Here is a 27,026-nt window from a genome sequence, read left to right as displayed (position 1 = left end):
TGGTTTATGTGTTGGTCAATTTCATTGACCGTTGTGTCAGGAATATACTCCCCTTTGTCCCGGGAAGTTAACGGATGGGAACCTTCAGCGTTCTCCTCATAATTTTTGCTCAAAGTTTCTAAGTGAAACTCCAGAGATGAATTTTTGACTTTCCTGCAACGTCGTCTTTGAATTTGAGGCTTTACATCTCCCGTCTCCTTCATAAAACTTTCTTTTGTCAGATAATTTTGCTTCTCCAATGCTGGTGAGTTGGAGGCTCTTCCATTATGCGAATCTTTGGTTGAGGCTGAAATCATAGATTCAGCTGGAATTTGAACCATCATTTCAGGTACAGTGGCAGGCCGGGTTCCTGCACAAATCCTGTCCATATTTTCAGGTAAATTCTCAGCTAATTCTCCTTCAGGTTTTCTGGCCACAGGCTGAATACAGATGGTATTCCAGCGAGATTTCCTTCTTGTAACTCTAAATGTTGATCTCACGTTTTTAGCTTGGTCACAAATTTCAGTCTCTATAGTTTCACCTTGTTCAGGAGGTTTTATCTGCAATGCAGGATAATCCCCACCACTGCACGATTTGGCAGAGTTAGACTCACCTTTTTTCTGGAAATCAGGTAGAGAACGATCCAGGGGCTGGTTATCTTGGACCTTGTCCATTGATTCCTTGTCAGGCTCTGCAGATGAAAACTTCATTCTGCGATAGTTGGATTTCTGAATCTTGTTTCTTCGTGGCATTTTTAAAAAAAGTATTCCTGCTTGCAGTTCGCAAAGTCTGCTTATCAGATTCGTGAAGTGCTTTCAACGGACCGGACAGAAGTGAAACATAAATCTCGAATCTGGAGGGGCTTTATATGATTAGATGATGTCATAAAGATGTCATAACATCAAAACAGTGAACTCTGGCTCCGCCCATTTAGACTGTGTCAGCAAAGAATTCCAGGCCTGCTTGATGTTGCTTAGCAACAGCAGCAACTTGGGTTCTAAAATGTCATATTATATTATATTATATTATATTATACTATATTATATTATATTACCGCCGGAGGTTGCCGCTTCGGATAGACGGGTCCTCGCTTTGGAGGCATAGAAAACCATGCCCACCCCGCAGATGAAGGGAATGTGAGCTGGGCTGCTGTCTGTCAATCATTTCTGCCTATTTATCCCTTCCCACCAAGGAGGGGGTCGATGGCGCCCTGGTTCCCGGGGTGTGCGGCTAGAACATCGGGGTGGGTGCTGGCCCATGCCACGTTGTTGTCTGGGGGGGGCCTGGGTTCATGCTCCGGGGCTCCGTAGAGGCGTGGTCGCATTTGCACAATCTCACTCACCACTCTTCATCACTGATCACTCCTTATTCCTCGTCCTCTGCATGCTGACACAGTCACTGAGTTGTCCAGTGGGTTTATACACTAAGAGATAATTTCTCTTTTTTTTCCCCCTGTGAGTTAGTATCTGGTTGTTGTTGTGCTACTTTCGTGATATGTCTTTTGGATTTGGTTATTATTTAAGATCTCTTAATGACTAGCAGCTCTGTTTTTCAGTAAAAGCTGTAGGCTCCAGGCCTATGGCAACTGGAGGGGACTACCAGTGGCTCTTTTATGTCTTAATTTTAAGTTTGTGTTAATAAAGACTTGTAAAACGTATTAAAAAAAAAAACAAACAAACAAATTCTAATCCTCTAAGGGAAATTGCAGACTATTGCAGGACTGGTGTAGCCATGTTTACATGTGCAAAATGTCTTCTATCAGGTTCCAGTTCCAGTCAGACTCGTACTGTTTACATGAGCCTGAAAAAGTTCTTCCAATCATGACTTGGGTTTACATGCATCACATGTTTGAATGAAATAAATAAATTTAATCTGCAAGTTGCATCATTATCTGGAAACAGCAGTAGAAGAATGAACTGATTTTTAGTGTAAACAAACACCACTGCATGTGCGTTTTTATCACCATTTCATCCTTTTCAGTTTCTCGCCTTAATAATTTTTTTTTGTATTTGTATGACATACTGATGAGCTCTGTTTTTCCTCCTCCCATCACACACACACAAACACACTCAACACACACTTAATGCAATAGTAAAATCTAACCATATATGTATCGCTGTTGCTGTTAAGGAAGGACATTTTACTTCTGTGGCTTGTCAGAGTTAAAACATCATTGGTCATAACCTCTGCAGAGGTGTAGTAGATCATCTTCAGCCATGGAGAAGACTCCACAGATGCAGACCAGGAGTGTTTAAATCTGACCATGAACCTGCTGTCCAGACCAGGAAAACCTGCTGTCCAGACCAAAAAAACCTGCCGTCCAGACCAGGAAAACCTGCTGTCCAGACCAGGAAAACCTGCTGTCCAGACCAAAATAACCTGCTGTCCAGACCAGGAAAACCTGCTGTCCAGACCAAAATAACCTGCCGTCCAGACCAAAAAAGCCTGCCGTCCAGACCAGGAAAACCTGTCGTCCAGACCAGGAAAACCTGCCTTTCAGACCAGAAAAACCTGCTGTCCAGACCAGGAAAACCTGCCGTCCAGACCAGGAAAACCTGCCGTCCAGACCAGGAAAACCTGCCGTCCAGACTGGGAAAACTGTATGTGCACGTATTGCATTAGCTGCTGGTTCTGACTGGTCTGCACTACTGTGGACTGTAGCCAAGAAAGTTGGGTTCTCTCATGATTGTGTTCACTCAAAGCAAGCAAAGAATGAAAATGAACATTTATTTCACCTGCTTTACCTGCTAGAAGAGCCTCACCTGGAGCAAGGATATGCAGCAGCTGTACCAGTCAGGTTTCATGTGTCCCATCAGCTTCCTGTTAGTGAGACTTTCAAATGAACTGATCCTGATATTTTTAGTCCATTTCCGCTGAATCCCTGATTTCAGCTCCTCAGCAGTCGGTGGTTGTTGTCAGATTCTCCTCCTTATGATGCCCTAAACATTCGCAAAACTGCAGGCAGGACAGTCAAACACACACTCTGTGTATGAAGCTGTTGAAAGTCATTCAGAATGTGGTCATGCATCTTCCTGCTGGAATAACCAAGAATCTCCTGAGAAAAGATGTCGCCCTGATGGCAGCACATGTCTCTCCAGAGCTCCAGCATCCACCCCTGAACCAAAAACAAGCTTTTGAATCTATTTAATCTGAATCAGGTGTGTTGGAGCAGGAAACATCTAAAACCTCAGGAGTTGGTGATCTCCATCATTTGGCTTGTCCATGATTACTTCTGGAAAAGGTCTTCAGATATGGTGAAGATTTTTTTTTTCTTTTTATCTTAGCTATGAGCTAAGACACCACAGAAGAAGAAGTCTCCAGGGCTTTAGATGATGTGGTGGAGGATTTTAACATGAAGTGTAATGAATTCAGTAAATTTCCTCCTAAAAAACTCTTCTTCCCAACATGCCAGGTGATGTTTCTGGACTCATGCTGCTGTTAAAGACAGCAGTCTTGGATGGGTTGCAGTTAATTTAAAATAAACATTTTCACCTAAATACAGAATTTTTCTGGCTTTACTTTCACCTTTTTTGGCTCTTCTCTGTATTTTCATCAGCAACGATGATATGATTCAAATCCAGTGATTGACAGTTGATGTTATAGGGTATGGTTTTTCTTTTTTGTTTTTCTTTTTTTTTCTTTTTTTACAATAGATTAAAATAAATACTACTTATAAGTTTTAGTTCACAAACTTAATTTCTATTTAATGGTATTACATGATAATTATTTAGATGATAATTAATCTGAGAAACAGAGAACTATGGTCCTGATATGCAACTGTTTCAACCAGCACCTGATGTAATGAGTTACTTCCACCACCAGGTGGCATCAGTTCACCAAACTACTTACCGATAAAAGAGGGCTCGCTGTTGCTCGGCTCTGGAACATATAAGATGTTCAAGGAATCCAAACCTGCAGAAGCAAAAACGAGAACCACCAAAAGTTCTGCTTGGAACCACTTCAGGAAAATAAAGGAGAAGGAGGTCCAGGTGAACCCTGCAGGTATAGCCAGCTGATCTTCAAACTACCACCATAATGAACATTTGAGAGAAGCATCCAACAGAAGCTCCACCCACCAGTCAGCAGCTTTGTCACCAGATGTTAAACATGAAGAACAAACAGCAGATCTCATCTCAAAGATGAAGGCGAAAGACATGATTCATCCGTGTGGTGGAAGGTTGTTAACGGAATTAGTTGATCTGGAGTTTACTGTCCCATCAAGAAACAGCTCTGGCCACAGAGTCATGGACAGAGCCACATGTCCTGCTGACTGTCTGTCCCTCTGTCAACAGGACACATGTCCACTGACTGTCCATCTAAGATGAGGTGGTGTCCAGAGACTAGGTGACTAGGTGCTGTTTCTGTTCCTCCTGTAATCCAGTTTCAGGTCTCATTCCTGGATACAGTGAAGTCTGATGAAGACATTCCTGCTGTTGAAGACAGTCCCTGTCTTCCCACTGTCCAACCGGTCCAGGCAGATGGCCGTCCTCCCTGATGGAGATTTTTCCTTCCTGTTTTCACCTTCCTACTGCATGCTCAGGATGGGGGATTGGATAGAAGTCAAGATTCCGTTGGTTTCCTTAGCCAGGCTGTGACTTACTAGGACTTGCTGTCTAGATCACGCTGGCTCAGATTGATTTTGTCTGTATTATGAATTATGGCTTGAGATGACTTTGTTGTGCATTGGGGCTCTACAAATAAAGCTGAATTGAATCAACAGTAAGAAAAATAGATAAAACTTCCAAAGTGTTAACAAAGTACGGGTTGAGTTTTTGTTGCAGTTTTTCTAGAAGCAGGTCTGTGTTGGTCAGATCCTGACTGCACAACATACGATATATCGACTCAGTGGAAAGCGATTCAGATTCTGACATGGGACAAATCCAACCGGATTCAGGATCCAGGGATCAATATGAGACGACAGCACAGCTGATTGAACCCAGTCACTTCAATCAGATCAAATCAGAAACATCTCAGTACAGATATTTAAATAAAATCAATCAGAAAATCAGACTGAAGCACATTCTGGATGTTGATCTGAAAGATTAAATTTACATTTGCAGACATTAAATCAGGATATAGTGAAACTCTCAGTAAATATTTGTTCTACTTAGTTATAATAACTAGGTTAGTACAGTCTGTCTTTATCAGAGTTAAACACATTTTCCTCATCAGATTACAAATTCCACGTTCTTCCTGAAGAACATCTGATCCATGATTGATCCAGATTTAGTTTGGATGGATGCTGTTGGATTATTGATTAACCCACGTATCAATGCAGATTGATGTTTGCACACCTGACGGTGATTATAATAATCTAGTTGCACTGCATGTCATCGTCCAAGCTGGTTAGAGCCCGTTTGAACTGCCTGTGAAAGCAGAGTTTCAGCAGCATGGTGACGCTGCCCATGCCTGCAGCGTGGCTACAGCTACAGCTGCTCACGGCTCACACAAAGGCTTGTTGAGTTTAAGCCAACTTTTTATGGCTCTGGACATTTTGTCTCCATCCTGCCATCCTCTCATCTGCTGTAAAAGCCTTCCATTTACTGGACACAGAGCTGAGAGGGATGCACTGAGCCCAAGCAGCAGTTACACAGACAAATTACCTGCAAATCCCACCCAGGGGGGAATGGAGAGGAGCCACATCAGCAGCCTGCACACCAATTACACACAGCTCAGAGTAAGAATCTAACCACCGCAGGTCACAGAGGGCCAAGCCACTTCATTCCTGATTCAGGAGGAGGAGGTGGTGCTGATGCCATCTGACTGGCAAATGTGAAATGTGAGAGGAGCGAGAGCAGATAAGGTCAGAGCGGTGATGGAAAGTCATAATAATGATTGAGTCAAATGGCAAAGGTCCTAATGGGAGGGCTGGAGCATCTGCATGCTAACTCCTGACCAGAAGAGACACGCTGCTGGAAGCTCTGATGCTCAACATCAATCACAAAACACATAATTTCCTCCATGTTCGTTCTAACCATGATACAGTTATCAAGAATGTTATTTAAAAATCTGAGCTGAACAGCCACATTCAGACTCCACCCTTTGATCCTCTCATTAAAAGAAGAAATGAAGAGGAAACGCAGCTTGAACTGGTTTTTATTTTCTGGGAAAGTCTGAAGCTACTTGAGTAAAATTACTGGAATACTGAGACAGTTTAATAAACTATAAACAAAACATAAATTGATTATAATATTGATTATATGGGACCAAAAAAAAAAAGCACCTTCATAAACCTTGTGTTTGTGCTTTGTTGACACAGTGACGTTTGTCTTTCACTGTCCAATAAATACTGACAGTTTCACAGACTAAACACTAAATAAGAGGAAAGAAATGGATCAAATATTTCTCACGTGGCTATTTCTGAATAAAATTCATTATTACATCCATAAACATTTTCTGGACCAACAGCCTGTGAAGGATTCCTGGGTTCTCAGCAGGTTTATGGTCACGTTGTCTCTGAGGGCTCAGAAGGTGTTCTTATCTTGCTACTGGTCGGCTGGGACCACCTCCAGGATGATCTGCAACGTTCTGTTGAAGGAATCTGAAAAGAATACAAAGACATATCATAACTTTTCAAACAAATCTTTATGAGTATGTGCAAAATGCAAGGAAAATAAAAACGCAATGAAAGAAAAATAAAAATAAAACAAGTCTCAAAAGTTTTTCCTCTCTAACTCTGACAGCTGATCTACATTTGGAGGGTCATGAGGGTTGCAGAGGTGTCAAACTGAGGGTTTACTGTGAAATAAAATAAACTGAACTGGGCTGAATTTAATTTATTTTAATTAAATCAGTTGAACTGAACTGAAATAAATGCACTGAACCTAATTTAACTGACTTGAAATGTATTGAATTGAACGGAGTTTTATTTAATTTAATTAAACTAAAACTAAATTAAAACTGAATTTAATTAATCTGCTTTAAATCAGTTGAACCAAACTAAACTGAACTGAATGAAAATTTAAATCAATTTAACTGGTTTATCTTAACTGAACTGTGCTGAACTGAATTCAGTTTAAACGGAATTTATTGAACTGAATGGAACTGAATTAGTTTAACTGAACTTTATTTAACTAAATTTAAAATGAATTGCATCTATTTGAACAGAGTTAACTGAACAGAACTGAATTGGACGGAATTTGACTGAAATGAATTGGACTGGACAAACTGAATTAATTAAAATGAAGAATAAATTTAGATTTATTTGAGCTGAACTGAATTTAAATAAACTGAATTTATTAAAAATAAACTGAAATAAGTTGTTATTGTTGTGTATTTGTTTAATTTAATAATTCGAATGTCATTAAAATAATAATTTGCCAAAAAATAAAGTGATGAGATGAAGTTAATTCTTAATAAATCGACAAATGAATGAGTTTAATGATTATTTAAGGACAGAGCTGTCTGTTGTATCAGTGCTGAGTTACCTATAGCCCTCTGCAGCCACTTTGGTCTGTTGTTGAAGTAGATAAAGATGTAATAAGCGGGGATGCCCGTGAGGGAAATAGCGAATCCAATGCCTGTGTTGACAGGGTCCGAGTACAGAGACAGGAAGACCATAAAGAAACATGTACAGCTGAAGACCACTGGGATGAAGAGCGGGACCTGTGGACAAGACGAGAACTGTGAACTTTGGTTTACATAGTAAAAAACACTTTATGGGGCGCTGTTAGAAGACAAAGTACCAAAACCATCTGGTCAAAAACAAATAAACATATACAAACAACTAAATGCCTTCAGTGCACTTCCTTTATTAGTCTGAATAATTTACACAAAAGTCACTTTTAATGGTTTAAAATCATAACCTTCGATGCAGCATAACGCTATTAGGATATTTTTTCACCTCTTTTGTCATCTCCTTAACCCCATCAGTGGTGTCTTGTACCCTTGTTACACAGATGACACACAGCTTTGCTTCCCATCCATTCATCCATTTTTAATTCCCTGGAGCTGGAACCTACCTAGCTGCCATCAGGCAAGAGGCGGGGAACACCGTGGACAGATGTTTTACCTCCCACTTAGTCCAAATAGTTGAATAACTTTACCACCATTCATGACTGTCAAGATTCTGCTACACATTTTAACATTTGTCTCAACATTTCAGCCGTTCATTTATCATCCATCCAAATTTCCATCTGAGAGCCAACCAAACTGAGGTCCCTGAGATCAGCAACAGGTCAGTCACTTTCAAAGAAAGAAAAGATGCTGCCACATGTCTAAATATGTTTGACAGTTCCAATGCAGCAGAATCTTTATCAGCTGCTGTGAACCAAAATACATGAGTGACCTCTTGACCCAGTATGAACCTGCCAGAACCCTCAGGTCATCTCCAGTTTCTTGTTTTTTTTTTTTGTTATTGAAGTTTTCCAGTACTTTCTCCTAAAATGGGTACACTAGCTTACATCCCCAGATCACATGTATGAATGTCCCTGTTTCACTCTGACATTTCCAACATAGGTTATTTCCTATTAAGCCCATTCTATGTAATTTTGAGGGGGTGAAACAGAATCTATGAGTTTCTTATACTGAATAAATTTCCCCTTTGCCTCTCTCATGTAACCAGTCCTCCTCACTCAGATCACACCCTAGGTCTTTCTGCCAGATGATCCTCAAATTGTTACACATATTTTCTCGTATACCATTAAATATTCTGTAAAATATGGCTGCTCTGTGTGTTATAATGGGTAGGTCCATAACTTCCATCAATGTATTCTTAATGTGACAAAATTTACCCTTTGTGATACTGTCTCTTATTTGTAAATATTTCCAAAAATTACCTTTATATTCCAGATCATATTTTTGCATGATATCAGCAAAGGACATGAACACTCCACCTACATTCAAGTCGCTCAGTTTACGTATCCCCCTTACAAGCCATTGTCTCCAGTAGACAGGTTTCTTCCCAATACGCATGGCTGGATTGTGCCATAAAGAGGCATAAGGTTGTCTTAAGTGTGAGATATTATATATCTTATGAATTTCTCTCCAGACTGTTTTGGAGTAAGACAGCACTGGATTTGAAAAATAATTATGTCCAGGAGTTGTTATGCCATGTGAGAGAACTTCCAGAGGTTCAAACGGGCTAGTCAGTTCTCTTTCAATTTTGATCCAACTCAGCTCTTGGTCCATCCCCTTCCAATGTTTAATTAATCTAGACATTTCAAATGACAGATTATATAATCTTACATTAGGTAGACCCATACCTCCTATTTCCTTCGGTGCCCACATCTTTTTAATATTAATCTTTGGTCTTTTTTTATCCCATAAAAAGTCTTTAACAGTTTTATCATAATGTTTAAATAATTGTGGTGCTATATTGACTGGTAACATCATGGAGACATAATTGAATTGTGGTGCAACCACCATTTTAATTATATTAATTTTCCCCCATAATGTTAACTTCATTTTCCCCACTTATCCAGGTTCATTTTAATTTTTGGGAGGAGTGGTTGCATATTTGAGGTCATTATGTCAGCCAGATTTGGATTTAGTTGAATACCTAGATATTTCATACCAGAAGATAGGAACTTGAAGCCATATGAAGTGATAACCCCAAAGTGACATGTATGTGATATTGGCATACACTCTGACTCAGTTTATTTTATACCCTGATAATTTAGAATATGATTCTATACATTCAAGCAACCCCGGCAGGGAGTTCCCTGGGTCTTCCAACACTGCTAAGATATCATCAGCATACATAAATAACTTGTGCTCTCTGCCCCCCGCTTGCACACCTTTAATCCTCATATCAGCTCTGATCGCTACAGCTAATGGTTCAGGAACCATAGTAAAGAGCAGTGGGGAGAGAGCACATCCCTGTCTTCTCCCCCTGGAGAGACAGAAAAAATCAGATATCAGCCCGTTTGTTAGAACAGCTGCTCTTGGGCTAGAATAAAGTATCGTCACTCATTTACAGAAGCCAGGACCCAACCCAAATTTTGAAAGAGTTGACAAGAGGAACCCCCACTCCACCCGGTCAAAAGCCTTCTCAGCGTCTAGAGACAAAGCTGCCACTGGTACTGGGTTAGAGCAGTTCATATGAATCAAATGTACAAGCCTTCTCATGTTATCAACCGAGGACCTTTTTTTAATAAAACCTACTTGATCTCCATGTATGACATCTGGAAGTATTTTTTCTAAACGTGACGCCAGGGTGCCTCCATGTACACTTTATGCAGTATGGGGGTCAAGATATCAATATATTTCTTGTAATATTCAACCGGGAAGCCATCCAAACCAGGTGACCTCCCGGTTTTCATGGATGAAATAGTAGTCCTAATCTCTTCCTCTGTTATTGGAGCATCTAGCATGTCTTTTTGCTCGTTAGATATACCCGGCAGACGAATACTAGAGAAGAATGCCTCTGTGTCTTCTGTGTTAGAAGCACAAGAGGATGTGTAGAGATTTTCATAAAATTTTTTAAAAACCTGATTAATTTCTTTCGATGAGGTTACCACCCCATTATCCTTTTTAATCATTGGAATGTTGTTAGAATTTTCCTGTTGTCTTAATTGTCTTGCTAATAATCTGCCACTTTTTTCACCCCCTTCATATAAAGTGGTTTTTAGCCTAAATAGAGCATACTCAGCCTTTTTATTATATATATCATGTAATTGATATTTCATATTACAGGTCATTTCCAGTTTCTTATCAGTTCCCAGAGTCAGAACCAGACATGGACAAGCTCCATTCAACATGTCTGAAACAAACTCCCAGAAAGCCTCAGATCAGCTGAAACACTGTCCCAATTTAGGGTCTACACATTCGAAGTGCTGATTCGTCAGGCACATAAGTCATCGCGGTGCGCGAAGTACTGTCCCAAATTACAGAATTTCGAAGGACCCTACGAAACCACCCATCAAATCCTCACTTCATTTAGCCTAATACGAAGGATGCTGGTGATGCATCCTTTGCGGCTTCTTTTCTCCCAGAATTCATTGCGAATCAGCAAATGAGTTGTATTAAGTTTTAAATAAAGTTTTATTTTAAAAAAAGTATGCTTTTCTTTTTAAAACTACACTTTGGAATAAATGTTATAAAACCAAGTACATCTAAAGCATGTTTGTTAAATGGTGACATTAAAATTTGGTAATATTTGATATTCAGGGACTTTTAAGGGGTTAACGAAGTGTGTACCAGCTGGAAAACAGCTTCAGACAGTGTTTTTTTTTTTTAATTTTTATGCTGTCGGTGTTGCCGGTTGGTATTCAGCATCCACTGACGTGTCCTATGAGTAACTTCAGGTTTAAGTGACTTAACGTCCTGTTTTGTTGCTATGAGAAGTTCTTATTAGCTATCCCATTTCACAAACATTAAGCGGACTTCGAAGTGTGTAGACTACGGAGGACACTCTGTAGCCTATGTAGTCTGCGAACTTCGAAGTGTGCAGACCCTGAATTGGGACACACCTTTTATTTAAATCCATGTTAAAGACCCACCTGTTCTCTGCTGCATTTCACTAGTTTTTATTTAAAAGTCCAAATCTGCATCTGTTTCTTTTAAGCTGGAATTTTCAAACTTGATCATGTTTTAATACTGTTTGTATCAATGTCCCTTCATCTTTTTAAATATTAAATTCCGCTTCTTGTATTCTGTAAAGCACTTTGAATCACCGTTGTTGAAGTGTGCTACATAAATAAGCTTTCCTTGCCTAAAAAAGCTAACAGTTTGCGGTAAACAAGCTAACAGTTAGTGGTGAACACGTTAACAGTAAGCAGTGAACAGTGGGGAAAATACTAACAGTAAGCGGTGAACATGCTAACAGTTAGCCGTAAACATGCTAACATTTAGCGATAAACATGCTAACAGTAAATGGTGAACATGCTAACAGTTAGCGGTTAACATGCTGACAGTAAACAGTGAACATGCTAACAGTTTACAAAGTTATGATGAAGTGATGAAAACACAGCGATAAAACAGCAAGTGTAGTTTTTCTCCTCACGTTTATGATGTTAAACAAGCTGTGGTTGTTTTAAAGGGTTATATAAATAAAGTTGAGTTGAGTTAACTGATGACTTCCAGCAGGTGAACAGCTGGTTAACTGGCTGTGTTGGCTGGTTAACTGGTTGTGTTGGCTGGTTAACTTAACTGACTGTGTTGGCTGGTTAACTGGTTGTGTTGGCTGGTTAACTGGTTGTGTTCATTTTTACGTCATTTATATTTTCCTAAATGAAATCATCTTATTGAAAGTGAAAACATGAATTCTAACCATCATTCATCAACATAAACAGTGAGTCAGCAGATTTATGAGTTTATTTATCAGCCGATCAGTTATTGGTTGTGGGCTGAAAGTCGGATAGTTTGGGGTTAAAATGTGCTGAAGGCAGCTTCTGTGTAGGTGTTGATGGACAACATATAAGATTGTTAAACGCTGCAACTCCCTGTAGAAAGAGGGGGAATAGCCTTACCTAGCCTTCTTTATTTTAACAGGGCTTGCCAAGCTCAATCTGTATTTTAATATGTTTAGATGGAAAAAATTCACACATTTACTGTTACCCACTCTTTATTAAGCTACTTGTCAGGAAATATCAAAATCCCTGCAGAGTAGTAATTTTTCATCGACCTTTCAACCTATAATTTAAAATAACTTTTTCTTACCTGGCCAAGGGAAAGATGTATTTGAAAAATTGTTTGCAAAAGGCATTAAAACAGTTGGAGACCTGTTTGAAGCAGAGACACTTTCAACAACTCCAGATTAGATATGGAATATGGCCCACTGATTGCTTTGCATATTTACAGATTAGACATTTTTTTATTTACTGATTGCAAATTTCTTGATGACAAATACACTAGGAGCCCTTTTAACAACTTTTTTCATACAGCAAATATATATATATATGTATATATATATATATATATATATATATATATATATATATATATATATATATATATATCCTATTTTCATCAGAAGCTGCAGTATCTGGATCCTTATAAAATTTATAAAATCTGTAGTACATGGGAAAAAGATCTTGGAATTAAATTAACTCAGGAAAAGGCATTCTTAGAGTCAAGTAAAATCGAATTCTCCGTAGGACACAACATACACCACAATTTCTTAATAAATATAGATCTGATATTTCTCCTATGTATAGAAAATGTAAGAAAGAGGTGGGAACATATGATATGGCAATGCCCGGTGATTGGACGTTTTTAGAAAAAACATTAAATAAGAGCTTTGTACAATTTTACATATATGGAAATCAAAAAGGATTCCACATTGTTCTTGTTGGGTTTCCTTACAGAAAATATTCATCATAACCCCTCACAGCATTTTCTTGTGACAAAACTACTCTTCTTAGCTAAACGATGCATTATGTTTCAGTGGATCAAAGCTCCATCAGCAGTCACACAATGGTACAGAGCTATTCAAGATTTTGCCAATGGAGAATCTTTCCGCTGCCCTAAAGGGAAAAGATGCATATTTTTTACAAGTATTGCAACCAGTGTTATCTCATAGGCCACGTGAAATTTCAGATTTGTTACAGAAAGGTGGATTAATGTTCAGAATGAATCCAGTGTTTTAGAAACTGGAATGAAACGAATTAAAATCTCTCGTTTGTTTTCTCTTTTCCTTTTTTCTCTATTTTTTGCTTTTGTAATTCTGACCATCTGAAATGAATCCAATATTTTTTCATTATGTTTAAGAAAAAATTGATTCCTATAACAGATTCTAGTTTAGTGATCCACTTTTGTAATGTCATTATCTGGCTGAATGTTTTGTTTTTTTTCCCCTAGTGTTTATTGGTGCTGTCATGAATGTTATGCTATTGTGGTTGTCATATCTATTGTTTGTTCCTTCAATAAAAAAAGTTTTGTATAGTTACATATTTGTCCATACAGTATGTTATCAGTGTTGTAGTGTTTTGTCTCTTTATCACAGAATCCAATAATTCTGAATATGACTGAATCATATTTTCTTAAAAAAAAAAAAACTCCATGCAATCATATGTTGAACCAGGTTGAGAAAACATCTTGAGGAGAGCAGCAGCAGACACAGAGACACTTTCTGAAGTTTCATCTGATCCATTATTTCTCATGTCTGTCTTTTCTTTCTTCTTCAAACACACAGTGGGATGAAGATGCTCTGATATTCATTGGTAACATGAAGTATTTAATGTTTCTACTCTTACTGATTCTGACTAACTCACTGCATGGTTTTAGTGGCTTTAAGGTGCACAGTTGATTTTCCCATTTAAGGAAACTCAGAGATTAGTGATGTACTTGACACATAGGCCAGTCTGGGCCAAAATTCCAGGGCAGATTTTTTTCTCCGTCCACCCCCACTTATTAGTTGATTTACTATCACCTATAAAACACTATTAAACCGTGCATAAAAGATAAAAAATTAAACAAAGAAACAAAACATATGAATCCAGTTATCATCATCTTTGGTAAAAGTAGTGACTGAGTCATTCTACAGTGAGATGATAATATTACTACTACTACTACTACTACTAATAATAATAATAATAACAATGCTACTACTACTACTACTGCTGCTGCTGCTGCTGCTTCTACTACTAATAATAATAACAATAACAATACAATACAATTACATATACATAGTATACAATTAATAATAATAATAATAATAATAATAATAGAAGTACTCTTTTTTTTTTACTTTGCTATTCTTTTATTGTATTCCTGCACAGTCTGGGGAGTGACTCAGTTAAAGTTTCACCTGATATTTTACATGTATAACAGAGCATGTGACAAATAAACCTCTTGAATGTTTCTTACTCCATGTCCCTGTGATAAAGTCCATGTATAACCTCTCACTCCATCACTGGTGTTGAGTGGACCGCTGCCTTGAATGTCTGGGAGCAGAGAACACAGCTGATTCTGTCTTTATAAAAGCTCATTTCATGTACTATTTGAGTGTTTTAGTGATCCTGCTTGACTAGGAGGTTAACAACACATTTATCTGTGATTCTGGACGTAGATCTGCTTTATTCAGACTTTCAGACCACGGTAAAAGTTAGTGAGGTGTTGCAGGTGGTGTCTGAATCCAGGTCGGGTTTGGAACAGTGACAGCTGTGTACAGATGTTGAACCACTGACCTTAAAGGGGCGGGGGAGATCAGGTTTGGTATACCGGAGGTAGATTAAACCCAGGACCACCACACCGATGAACAGCCAGCGCAGGAAGCTCATGAAGTTTAACAGGCTGTAGATGTCCCCCACAAACAGCTGCAGCATGGTCATAGGGTACTACACACAGAGAAACACACACAAACACACACACAGGTTGTGTTTACTTCACTTTAATTTTCTCTAGATGTACTCTAACTGCCCCATTCTGTAACGCTCATCATCTACATGCTATGTGTTGCTCAGTTAGTGTTTACTGACCAGTATGAGGACCGCTGCCAGTGGAGTGTGTCTGCGCACGTGGATCATAGATAAGACCTCAGGGAGCTGTCCTTCACGTGAAGCTACGTAAAACATTCTGGTGAACAAACAAGTCAGACATTTAGTTATCTTATTGCCATCATGTGGGTGACTTCATCTTCTAGTACCGGGTCAGACCCCTTTCTCCTCCAGACCTGCTTTAATCCTGCTGTGATAGATGGAAGCAGGTGGTGGAAAAATTCCTCAGAGGTTTTCTCCATATTAACATGACAGCATCACACAGTTGCTGCAGGTTTGTCGGCTGCATCCCTGATGAGAATCTCCCGTTCCACCACATCCCAAAGCTGCTCTACTGGACTGAGATCTGGCGGCTGTGGAGGTCGTTGGAGTCCAGTGAACTCATCGTCATGTTCTAGAAAGCAGCTGGAGATGATCTGAGCTTTGTGACATGGTGCATTATCCTGCTGGAAGTAGCATCAGAAGATGCTCCACTGTGGTCATAAAGGGATGAACATAGTCAGCAACAGTTTGAAAGGAATACGATTGATCCACGGCAGGATGGATCCATGTTTTCATGATGTTTCCAGCAGATTCTGAGCCTAGCATCTGAATGTGGAGCTGAAATGGAGACTCATCAGACCAGCAACGTTTCTCCATCTTCTATTGTCCAGTGTTGGTGAGTGTGTGTGAATTGTAGCCTCAGTTTCCTGTTCTTAACTGACAGGAGGCACCTGGTGTGGTCTTCTGCTGCTGTAGCCCATCTGCTTCAAGGCTGGACGTGTTGTGTGTTCAGAGATGTTGTTCTGCATCTCTGTAGGGTGGCTGTAGCTCAGGAGGAAGAGCAGTCTTCCAACCAGAAGGTTGGTGGATCGACTCCAGGCTTTCCCTGACTACATGTCAAGACACTTTAGCAAGACACTAAGCCCCATGTTGCCTCCCGATGGGCCTGTCGGCATATGAGTGTGTTTAAATGGGTGAATATAGTATGTAGTGTAAAGCACTTTGAGTGGTCAAGCTGACTGGAAATGTCCATTTACCATACCTTGGTTGGAACCAGTGCTAATTGGACTTCCTGTTGCCTTTCAGTTATCTCCAAACAGTCTGTCCATTCTCCTCTGACATCAAGACATTCTGGTCCAGACAACTGTGTGTACTGTTTTGAGATGCTGTCATGTGATTGGCTGGTGACATATTTGTGTAAATAGGAAGCTGATCAGGTAAACGGTGAGGGTGTATTAACTTCTTGTCTTATCTAAATACTGCTTGCTTCAGAAAAACAACAACCTTCACAATGAAGAGACTGTTTACAACACTTACTTAATGGCCAAGTGAAATGTGTAACTTGTCATTATGCTCACTCTGTGCATTCGGTAGTTTGAGTTAAATGCCACCAAACATGGAGAATCTGTACCTTGACAAAGCAAACTGGCCACCATTCATGGAGCCGTAGCAGGACAAGGCCACAAACACTGGGACTGCGATGGAAAAGTTCCCCAGAAGCCTCTCTGCAAATGTCTGAGGAAACAAAGACGTTCAAAATGAAGAAGAAGCACTTCACATTTTCTCATTTGGAGCAAATTAGTGACAGTAGATTCATACAAAAGCTTTCCTTGATTTTTCTTTTTTTGGGGGGGTGGGTTCAAACATGGATTTTAACCTCATTCAGGGAAATCAGTTACTGTTTTTTTCACTATAATGAATCTATAATGAAACAATGAAACAAATTGTGGAAGCAGAAGTCGTATTATTTACAGAAAATGTTTGTGTTACAGCAGTTTCATTTAACACCACAGTGGAAGTCAAATGCTCTTCAAATATCCAAAGCTCCATGCAGAAATGAACATTGAACAGATCAGGAGCTAGTCCAGCAACATGCTCACTGCCTCAAATATTCTGGTAGATCCGGCTCAGATGGTGACAACAAAATCCAACAACATTAAATAGCAACTAAAGCCACCAAGTCAGCTTTTAAGCCCCATCCATCCATTTTCCATACCAGCCCACTCTGATTCAAGGTCACGGTGGAGTTAAGAACCCATCAGCTGCTGGTCGCTCACCAGTCCATCACAGCATCTTTAGTTTTACATCTATGAAACAGCAGTTAAGCTGGTCTGTTCTTTTATTTTGTTTATAGGCTAGAACTGCAGGAAAATTTTTTCTATTGTTTCTTTTCATACAGGCACTGATGTGGTTGTGATACCTGTACAAATAGCTTACATGTGAAGCAAAAACCATGGCAAGGCCTGATGGCTTCCACTGAAACACTAAGCAGAATAATACTGTCCAATCACAAGAAGAACGTTTAGTGATGCAACAGAGAACGACGTGCACGTCACGCTTAGAAGTTAAAAGGCAAGGCAGGTTTATTTGTACAGCCCATGTCATGTATAAGACTATTCAAAGTGCTTTACATAAAACATTAAAAGCATTACAGATGGTGCAGGGGAAGCGATAAAGTAGTAAAAGGCAGCAACAAGTAGCAATAAATTAAATGAAAATGATTAAAAGCAAGATCAGATAAAAGTCATGCATAGAACCACGAGGAAAGAAATGTTTTTAACCTGGGTTTAAAAGTGTCGACGTATAACATAACAGCTAGATGTGGCTTCTCCATGTTTAGTCTGAACTCTGGTCTGGCTTCTGGACTGGACTCTGGTTTGGACTCTGGTCCGGACTCTCTACAAGTTAGCAGACGCTTTAATCCAAAGCCATTTAGGCAGTAGGGTTAAGGGTCCTGCCTAAGGACCAGACTGGAAAGTGGTAATTTGCCCCCTGGGGGACTTGAACCCTGGTCTCCACTAAACACTAGACTTTGGACTAGAGGGTGACACGGGAGTGCATTATTACTCCTGTCCCATCCCACTCCCACAGAAAAAAATCTTGTCCTGTCCCAATCCTGATTAAATTACTCCCGATCCCATCCCGCTCCCATTTAGAATGACTCCCACTCCCATTTTTAAAAATTTATTTAGTCTTTAGGCAATAAATTGAATTTGATTAAATGTTCTCACCCTTCTTTTTTAGACCAGCTGCTAAGTGTTTCTAGTTTTTTTTAGAGGTCAATTACAATTGTGAAAAAAAAACAAAACAAGGGTGAACAACAATAAAACAGTACATGGTTCACAGCATGTCTATCAAAGTTAAATAAACCCAAACAGAACATATAGAGTTGTATTTCTAAATGTCATTAACTAAACATGTGTTACAAACAGCATACAGTGTGTTAAAAACCGTCACACTTGACTGTCGTGAAGTTCATTAATATATCCGCCTTTTTTAACCAGATCTGCCAACCTAATAGACACGTCATTGCTGCCAACTTTACGTCGTAAATCATTTTTTGCCTTATTGGTTTCTCCGCGGGTGTTTGCTAACTCCATTCCTTTTGTTATTTCAATTCCAGCAGGAAAGCAGTGTTGGCTTCTGGATAGTGTAGTTCTTTTTATACTTGGATACAGTGTAGGTTTATTGAGCAAAAACTACAAAATGGAGGGCAGCTGTCTTTTTTTTTTTCGTTTGGTTCCCACTCCCGTCTGCTCCCGGTAACTTTGTTTCCTGTACCGTCCCAATCACGTGATTAATAGTACCACTGACTCCCATCTCGCGCCTTAAAGATTAAGGGCAGTTAAACTTGTTTTCTGTGTAAACCTCAATTTGGATGTTCATTTCCATGCAAACATGAAGAAGGATACTTTAATTCCAAATTATTGAATATTTAGTAATTATTTTGAATTAAGGCAGAAGCGAAAAACAAATGTAAAAAATTGGTTATGTTATTATTTTTCTATTTATGATCCAAGCAAAACATTCATATTATTTCTTTAATATCTTGTATATATCTTGTATATTTCGGATTTGTGTCTCCCAGGATATGTTGCCTTATTAAGGTAAATACAAGTAAATAAAATAGATAAAAAGTGGTAAACATATTAACATTTATTTGAAGATGAAAAATTATACATTTTTTGAGAGTTGACTGCTTTTTGGGTAAAATATAAACTGAATGTATGTGTGTATATATATATATATATATATATATATATATAGTATACAGTACAGTATACAGTATCTCGCAGAAGTAAGTACACCATTCGTATTTTAGCAAATATTTTACTATAGCTTTTAACTACATACAGAATATCTATGTGTGTATAAATAAATATATATATCTATATATATATATATATAGATATATATATATAGATATATATAGATACACATATATTAACGCAACTCTCAATTAACGCTGTTAATTTCTTTAATCGCGCGTTTTTTTTTGCTGGCTTTGATGACAGAAACGTAGCTTCCATGTCTCCCTGGAGAGAGCGGGTTTATTAAAGTAAAGAGATGTTTTCTGTCTGGAACAGGAAGAAGAAAAAAAGAACCGACGTTTCTCTTTGTCAAAATACATGCAGATGGACAGAACATCGTACTTTTTGGACGGGAAACTTTTTTATTATAATTTTCTTTAATAAATGCGGTTTTAATTTATGCAAGACAGCAAAGGTAAGACATGCTATCTGACTTTTACAAGCGTGCAGCATAAATCTGGTCTTCTTCTGCCTCTGGTTCGGTGAATCTTGGTCATAGCGAGATGAAACTTCCAGCTGTGGAATCTGTGAGATGTGAGTTTTCAGTAGAGGAGTCGTTTGTTCGTGTTCATGCCGTGGGGTGGACATGGGGAGACATAATTTGTGTTTACATATTTTTCGGACTTTGTGTAGCTGCTCTTTAAATAATTTGTTGTCTTAACTGTGTTTGGTGGTGATACAAATGGTTTTAATGAGCTGGTAGCTGAGATTCTGGGCTTTCTGTGGATACCACACATGTTTATAGTTGCATCTACAGACCTGACGCTACACCCGGAAACGAGATGTTAACCCTTAAATGAAAGTTTAGAGAAATTATAGGCCAGAAATCTGGATAATGAAGCAGCGAAGGTGCATGGATGGAAGTTATTGTGCATATTGTGAATATTTCTCTCTCCTCACCATCTAGAAGCTGTGAGATTCTCATCCTGCTTTCTGTCTGTTCACCTGATGCTGATATTCATCACATATTGTTCCTTCTGTGTTTAGAAGGAAGCAGCTTCACAGCTTTAAATTCATCCTGCTGACTTTTTACCTTTTAGTTAGTAAATCCTGAACATTTCATCCTTCTTTCTCATAAATATTTGATTTTATAAATATATATGAAGAAATATTTTAACTGTTGGTGTTTAAAGAGAAAACTGCTGCTAAACCTGTTTATGTGTTTAGTGCAGGGGTCTGCAGCCTTTCCAATCCAAAGAGCCATTTTTCCCTCAGCCAGCTAAATAAAACTACTTTAGAGACACAGATGTTATGAGACTTTTCAAAAAGGAAACTTAATATATATTTTAATGAAGAGCCACCATAGGATGTTTGTTATATTTTAAGAACCACATTTTTATTTCCATTTTTAAGGTTTTAAAATAAAGAAAAACATAAAACCTTTATAAAAAAAAGGAGGATAAACAGACTTTCTGCTAAGGAATGTAGATATTTGTGAAAAATGATGTAAAAGAAAGGAAAAAAAAGTCCATGGTTTCCAACCTAATGACAAGAAAGATAGATTTAAAAAAATATTTTAGCCACGTACTTAGAGGCATTGTGGAAGGTCCAGAGAGACACTTGCAGCTCCAGAGTTGCAGGTTAGAGACCCCTGATGTAGTGTTTGTAAACCAAAACTTACCTCATTTTCGTTTTATAGCTGTAGGCCTTTTTTGAAAGGAAAGAGACATTTTGTGCGTAACGATGCGATTAATCGCGATCAATCGCATGACATGCTGCGATTTATATATATATATATATATATATATATATATATATATATATATATATATATGTCCAGCCTGTATGTCTACAAGTATTTGACTTCTGCAGTAAAAATATCTAAGCAGCTATCGGCCGTTAGTAAGTCGGGGTCCTACACTTTTAATTTAGGTGTGTTAGATGAAACAATAGTGTTGAAAAGAAGAAATGGGAACGACATGGGAATAAAAGCTGATTATTATTCATGAAGCTTTTCAGTCCTTATCAGCCTCGATCTGTGCTTGTATGGATGTGTCTGTTTTCCATGTTTAGCTGCAGATAATTTCTTAAGATAAACCCTCCCTGAAAAGATTTCTAATATTCTGAAGTAAGATACCAAAAGAAATTACAGTAAACTACAATTTCTCTGTCTTTAACTGGGAAAGTTCTCTAAACTCCCACCTTTAACGATGCCATGTGTTCATGCATCTGACTCAGAGCATCTAAAATGACTGATTATCCTTCATGGCGAGCCTCTTTGACACAACTTGGAGACATGACTTAAATTCTTAAATTGAGTTTTCCATGTAAACTTCCGTCTGCCTTCTCTCAGAGAGGAAGAACACAGTATAATCCTTTTATCTCGCTGAAGCTTTCTAAGAACACAGAAATGCTCTTAACGCCTTTCTTAAGGCGCTGTTAACGCTCATTGTGATCAGGCAATAAAACTAACCAGATTACACAAGACCAGGATCTCCGAATGATTGAGTCTTCAGCAGCTTTGGGCTTGCAGCTGCACTGATAGCAGTCCTCGGACTAATAAGGACTGTTGGGTGTTATTGGGGGATGATGTGATTAGCATTAGCAGGGCTGGGCTGGAACAACTGCATTAACAGCTGCTGGGAAACTTAGCCGTCAGAAACGCTTCAGTAATAACTGACACGTTAAGTGCAGGAAGGCGGTGATCACGTCAGGAGTGAATATCTCCACGCTGCTAAGGTGAAACCACAAACACACACAACCTCTACTACAGGAGAAACACAGTCTGATTTAAACATAATTCACCTAAACAATTTAAATCTGAGACATTATATTACCCTTTTACCATTAAAAGACATTTTAATGTCATACAATCCGGCTCATTATTTTACTTTAGTTTTTCTAAATATACTTGATGGAAATATGAACAAACAGCTGAAACTACCACCACACTTTCCACAGGTTCATACCAAAACTCTGAACTCTGAAATGATGGATGGATGGATGGATGGATGGATGGACGGATAGATGGATGGACGGATAGATGGATGGACGGACAAACTAACGGACGGATGAATGGACGGACGAACGGATGGATGGACGGACAGACGGATGGATGGATGGACGGACAGATGAATGGACGGACAGATGGATGGACGGATGGATGAATGGATGGATGGATGGATGGATGGATGGACGGACGGATGGATGGATGGATGGATGGACGGATGGACGGACAGACGAACGGATGGATGGATGGATGGACGGACAGACGAACGGACAGATGGATGGATGGACAGACAGACGAACGGACGGATTGATGGATGGACGGACAGACGAACGGACGAATTGTGTACTATGTTCTGTTTTTCCCAGAGTTTACTACCAGCCTGGGTGCAGGTCGGTACTTGTACAGATGCAGATCTGGAACATAGCTGAAGTCTTTGAAGATAAAATAGGCTGCTTACGACACCAATCTTCAGATTTACACACCCACTCCAGATTCTGAGGGAAGGGAGGGATTCACTCTGTCTTGACCTTATCTGGTCAGGATGACCCCTAGTCAAGTAACTGATTTGTTAACCTTTCTTTAATAAACTTTGTTATGCTTTTACTCTTTTTCTACAACTCTGTCCAAATGACTGACAGATTATTATTTATTTATTATATATATATATATATATATATATAGATGGACGGATGCATGGATGGATGGATGGATGGATTTACCACAGCCACAGCCTCCGAGGCCAGGAGTTCCTCAGCCGACATCACAGTGTAGTAGGCTATGTTGGTCAGCACATAACAGGAGGTCACAATCGCCATGGAGATACAGATGGCTAAGGGCACGGTCCTGCAGACAGAAAGAGTTAAATGACACGTTTTACACCATCACACACTTATGTTGCTTAATGAGCTTCATCACTCAGTTATATCCACATCTTTTGGTTGTCTGTATTTGTCTCATAGAGGAAATTTCTAGAAAATATCTTGTAGATACTCAAAGAAAAATGATGATTCAAAGAAGAACTTATCACCTCAGGAGTCAAGTTACAGTTCGCCGCCATCTGTTTGTGTTATGTTTTTAATAATGGTAATAGATTTGAAATGAAGTGTGGAATATTTATAACTGTCATTCAGAATATTATCTAATGTTTGTAGAATATTACCATAGATTTTTTCTAAATAAAACAGAACTTCGTCGTCTTATCCAGTGAGACAAACAAACGGCCTGTTTGTTGTTGGGCTGAAGATTCAAACATGAAAACTGGTTTGACTTTCACATAAAAACTGGAACAGGGATGCAACAGGGGAAGCAGGTAATAACAGGTAAATGGAAGCTGAGCTGAAACTGGTCTGACACTGTCCAGAAAACTGTTCCAATAAATTCAGCTTGAAGTAGAAGAAGAGACCTCTTAACTCTACTCTCCTGCGCTCATGGATGGATTTACAACATCAGATGTTATAACGGAGACATTTTACTGTTTGATGGGAAATATGAGCTGATAGTGAATCTGATGGAAGCAACACGTCTGTAGAAAGTTGGAACAGGAGCAACAAAAGGCTGAAAAATAACTGGTACAAATCAGAAACACCTGGAGGTGCATTTGACAACTAAAAGAAACATTTTTCTGAAACTGTTCCACAGTTTGAGACCTAGCTTGCCTTAGACTGATGAACCTCTGTCCATCTTTCTGAGAGACTCTGCCTCTCTGAAATGCTCCTGTTATACTTTTAAATATTTCTTAAAATTTCTCAGTTTCAACATCTGATATGTTGTTTATGTCCTATTGGGAAAGAAATATGGAAATAAAGAAATTAGACTTGGAAATCATTGCTTTCTGTTTCTATTTACAGTCCACACAGTGGCCCTATTTTTTCAGATTTGGGTTGTTAAACTACTAATATTTGGAGTCATATGAAGTTCACGGCTTTTAACGTCATTTTTTGTCTCCAGTAGATCCACAGAAAGAACTCGACCAGCTTGTGCCGGTCTGACGTCTGCTACAGTGAACTTATCGGAGGTTTTTCCACAGGAACAGCTTCCTGCTGCTCATCCTGAATGTGTCCACTGATATCTGTCGACAATTTTTATGGTTGTAGAGATTTCCAATTGTCCGGTCAAAGAGCTAAATGAAACACTAAGTAAGCCTAAAGGGAAATGCACTGTGCACTACATATATTTGTATGATTATAACATTATTCATCACAACAACTTTTGCAGCCTCAAAAGTCTCTCTTGTGATATGCTCCTTGAGTTTAGTTTAGAAATATTTTCTTTAGATTGGGAACACATATAAAAAACAAAGAGACCAGAAAAAACCAGAACCATGAACTTACTTCTCGGGGTTTTCCACCTCCTCCGTCACGAAGTTCAGATAGAACCTGGAGGAGCAAACATCAAACATCAGCACCACATGTGGAGCTTCGGCACATTTCCTTCCAACGAGATATTAGAGAATTTCTAATTGTGAAATGAAAATCCTCACATCATACCAACCATTTCAGCTCTGCGATTACCATTATCATTCATTTCTATTCATCCAATTCTTAAAAACTACATTTTGTTGGCATTGATTCATTTATCTGTTATTCGTTTATCTATTTAAATTAGTTTAATTAATCTTAACTCACTGCAAAAACTGCATCATGCCTCCCTGGTTGAGATGATAATAAAGGTCATAAAATTGTGATAAAACACATTCAAATTACTGCATTTAATCAGACGTGTTTAAGTAAAATAGTTTTATTGACGCATTTTACATGAAAATGCCAAACCTTTTCCATCAAAGAACAACTTTTTGTTTTGTTTTGTTGTTTTTGTTTTTTTTGTTTTTGTTTTTTTTCTTAATTTTTAACTTTATTTTAGATCCGAACATTTTTGAAATGATAGACTTTAAAGTTTACCTTTGGACATTTTTGCTTCATTACTGTAAAAAAAAAAATTCAGTCTGTAAAACATTTTGAAATATTCCAACATAAGTAGATAGATAGATAGATAGATAGATAGATAGATAGATAGATAGATAGATAGATAGATAGATAGATAGATAGATAGATACTTTATTGATCCCGAGGGAAATTCAAGCATCCAGTAGCATATACATACATTAAAGGTTAGTACTTGACATTAGGGGTTAGTACTTAAGCATAACTAGACTAATTTAAAATTAAATAAAGGCAACGGTAGATAAAGGAGACAAAATGGTAAAAACTATTGTACACTCATTGTAATGTCTACTCAGATAGATGTGCTGTGACGCAAAAACACACTCCGAGTTGGACTGAACAGGAGTCATTATTATGGTCTATGTACATATATACTGTACAGGTGTAAAATAAATAAATAAATCTCCCCTAACGACAGCTAATCCGCCATTGTCTTCGTCCTGTAAGTATACTTAATTTTTCATCCTCTGATAATGTCCATGTTTTTTTTTTTTTTTTTTTTTTTTTTTTGCTGAATCAGCCTTGGTGAGCGCGCAGAACGACCAGTATGTTGACGTCCTGTTCTTGGCGTGTGACATGGTGCTGTAACGTAACACGCAGCAGTAACGTGATGCCCCGGGCTGGACATAAAGAAGTGAAATATGGCTTCTCCGTTTCAGGCCGCTGCAGGGCAACGATGGCTTCAGGAATGTACATAATAAATACCAGTGTGTCATAAAAAGCAGTCAGATCAGAGTTTTAAGGTTGGAAACTTATCTAGTGTTACTTTACATATTTATCCTCATCTAATTGACACAGTGATCTTCATCAAAACTTTATTCTTCAGTCTGTTTCCTCTCTGGATGTTCTCTTGGTTTAATGTATGTGTTTATTTATAAACTCTGAGTTCAAACTATCTTCATGTCAGGTCTCAGTGGCTTTCTTCTCCTCTTTGACTGTGGACATCTTCCTCTACTTCCATTCTTTTCCTGTAACCAGCCTCGCTCTTTCCACCGTCCAACCTCCACATTTCTGTTTTACCTTCTACACATCCCCTCCGTTAAATTCCTCTCCTCATTCAGCTGCTCTTTGTTGAAGCAGCTGATGGATGGATGATACATTGTGGAATAGCGCTGACGGTAAACTTAGTGATATCACAAAGATCTGCTATACCGGACAGTAAGTTTTCATTCATACCCACCAACATGAATTTAACAAATATGTGGAGGGTTGGTGGGTGTTCATTCAGAGCCCTGTAAGCGTGTGTGTGTGTGTGTGTGCATGTGTGTGTCTGAGTATCAGAGTATGTTTGTGAGGACCATACCTACCACCCAGCATATGCATACATCCCAGAGTAGAAGGCCAGTGGCATACCAGACAGCTTCACGTTGCTCAGATCAAAGGCATTTTCAAAGTTTTTGGTCTCTCCTGCAAATACACACACACACACACACACACACACAGATCATAGGATGCAAAACATTGCCTAGCGTTTTTACAGTATGATCAGGTAACCCCATATTTAATGATTTTACTGCTGTGCGCTTTTTACACACGGTTGCCTGTGGTCATGAACTCTAAACAAGGGCACACACAGCAGATGGACGCTCCTGAGCCTAATTACAATCACTGGTTGTCTCTCCCACTCCTCATAACTAAGACACCAGATACCAAGCAGGGAGGCAGGGACAAGGACAGGGACGGATGGGCGGATGCCCGGGCGGCGTGA

General features: G+C 38.7%; 1 protein-coding gene across 1 annotated transcript in view; it reads right to left on the bottom strand.

Annotated features, from left to right (window-relative positions):
* Positions 1-6,205: 6,205 nt before the first annotated feature.
* Positions 6,206-27,026, bottom strand: part of slc7a11 (solute carrier family 7 member 11) — a 40,420-nt gene continuing 19,599 nt past the window's right edge. Inside the window, exons 5-12 of the mRNA XM_041990290.1 lie at positions 26,626-26,725; positions 24,710-24,754; positions 23,099-23,222; positions 16,750-16,853; positions 15,339-15,435; positions 15,048-15,197; positions 7,407-7,584; positions 6,206-6,520 (exon numbers count right to left, since the gene is read on the bottom strand). Coding sequence (XP_041846224.1) covers positions 6,465-6,520; positions 7,407-7,584; positions 15,048-15,197; positions 15,339-15,435; positions 16,750-16,853; positions 23,099-23,222; positions 24,710-24,754; positions 26,626-26,725 — 854 coding nt within the window. The 3' untranslated portion in view covers positions 6,206-6,464. The remainder of the gene's footprint in view (positions 6,521-7,406; positions 7,585-15,047; positions 15,198-15,338; positions 15,436-16,749; positions 16,854-23,098; positions 23,223-24,709; positions 24,755-26,625; positions 26,726-27,026) is intronic.

The sequence above is a fragment of the Melanotaenia boesemani genome, chromosome 7 (genome assembly GCF_017639745.1).
Source record: "Melanotaenia boesemani isolate fMelBoe1 chromosome 7, fMelBoe1.pri, whole genome shotgun sequence".
NCBI classification, from domain to species: Eukaryota; Metazoa; Chordata; class Actinopteri; order Atheriniformes; family Melanotaeniidae; genus Melanotaenia; species Melanotaenia boesemani.
Note: the sequence above shows the minus strand (reverse complement) of the source record. Positions and strands in the feature narration are given on the sequence as shown.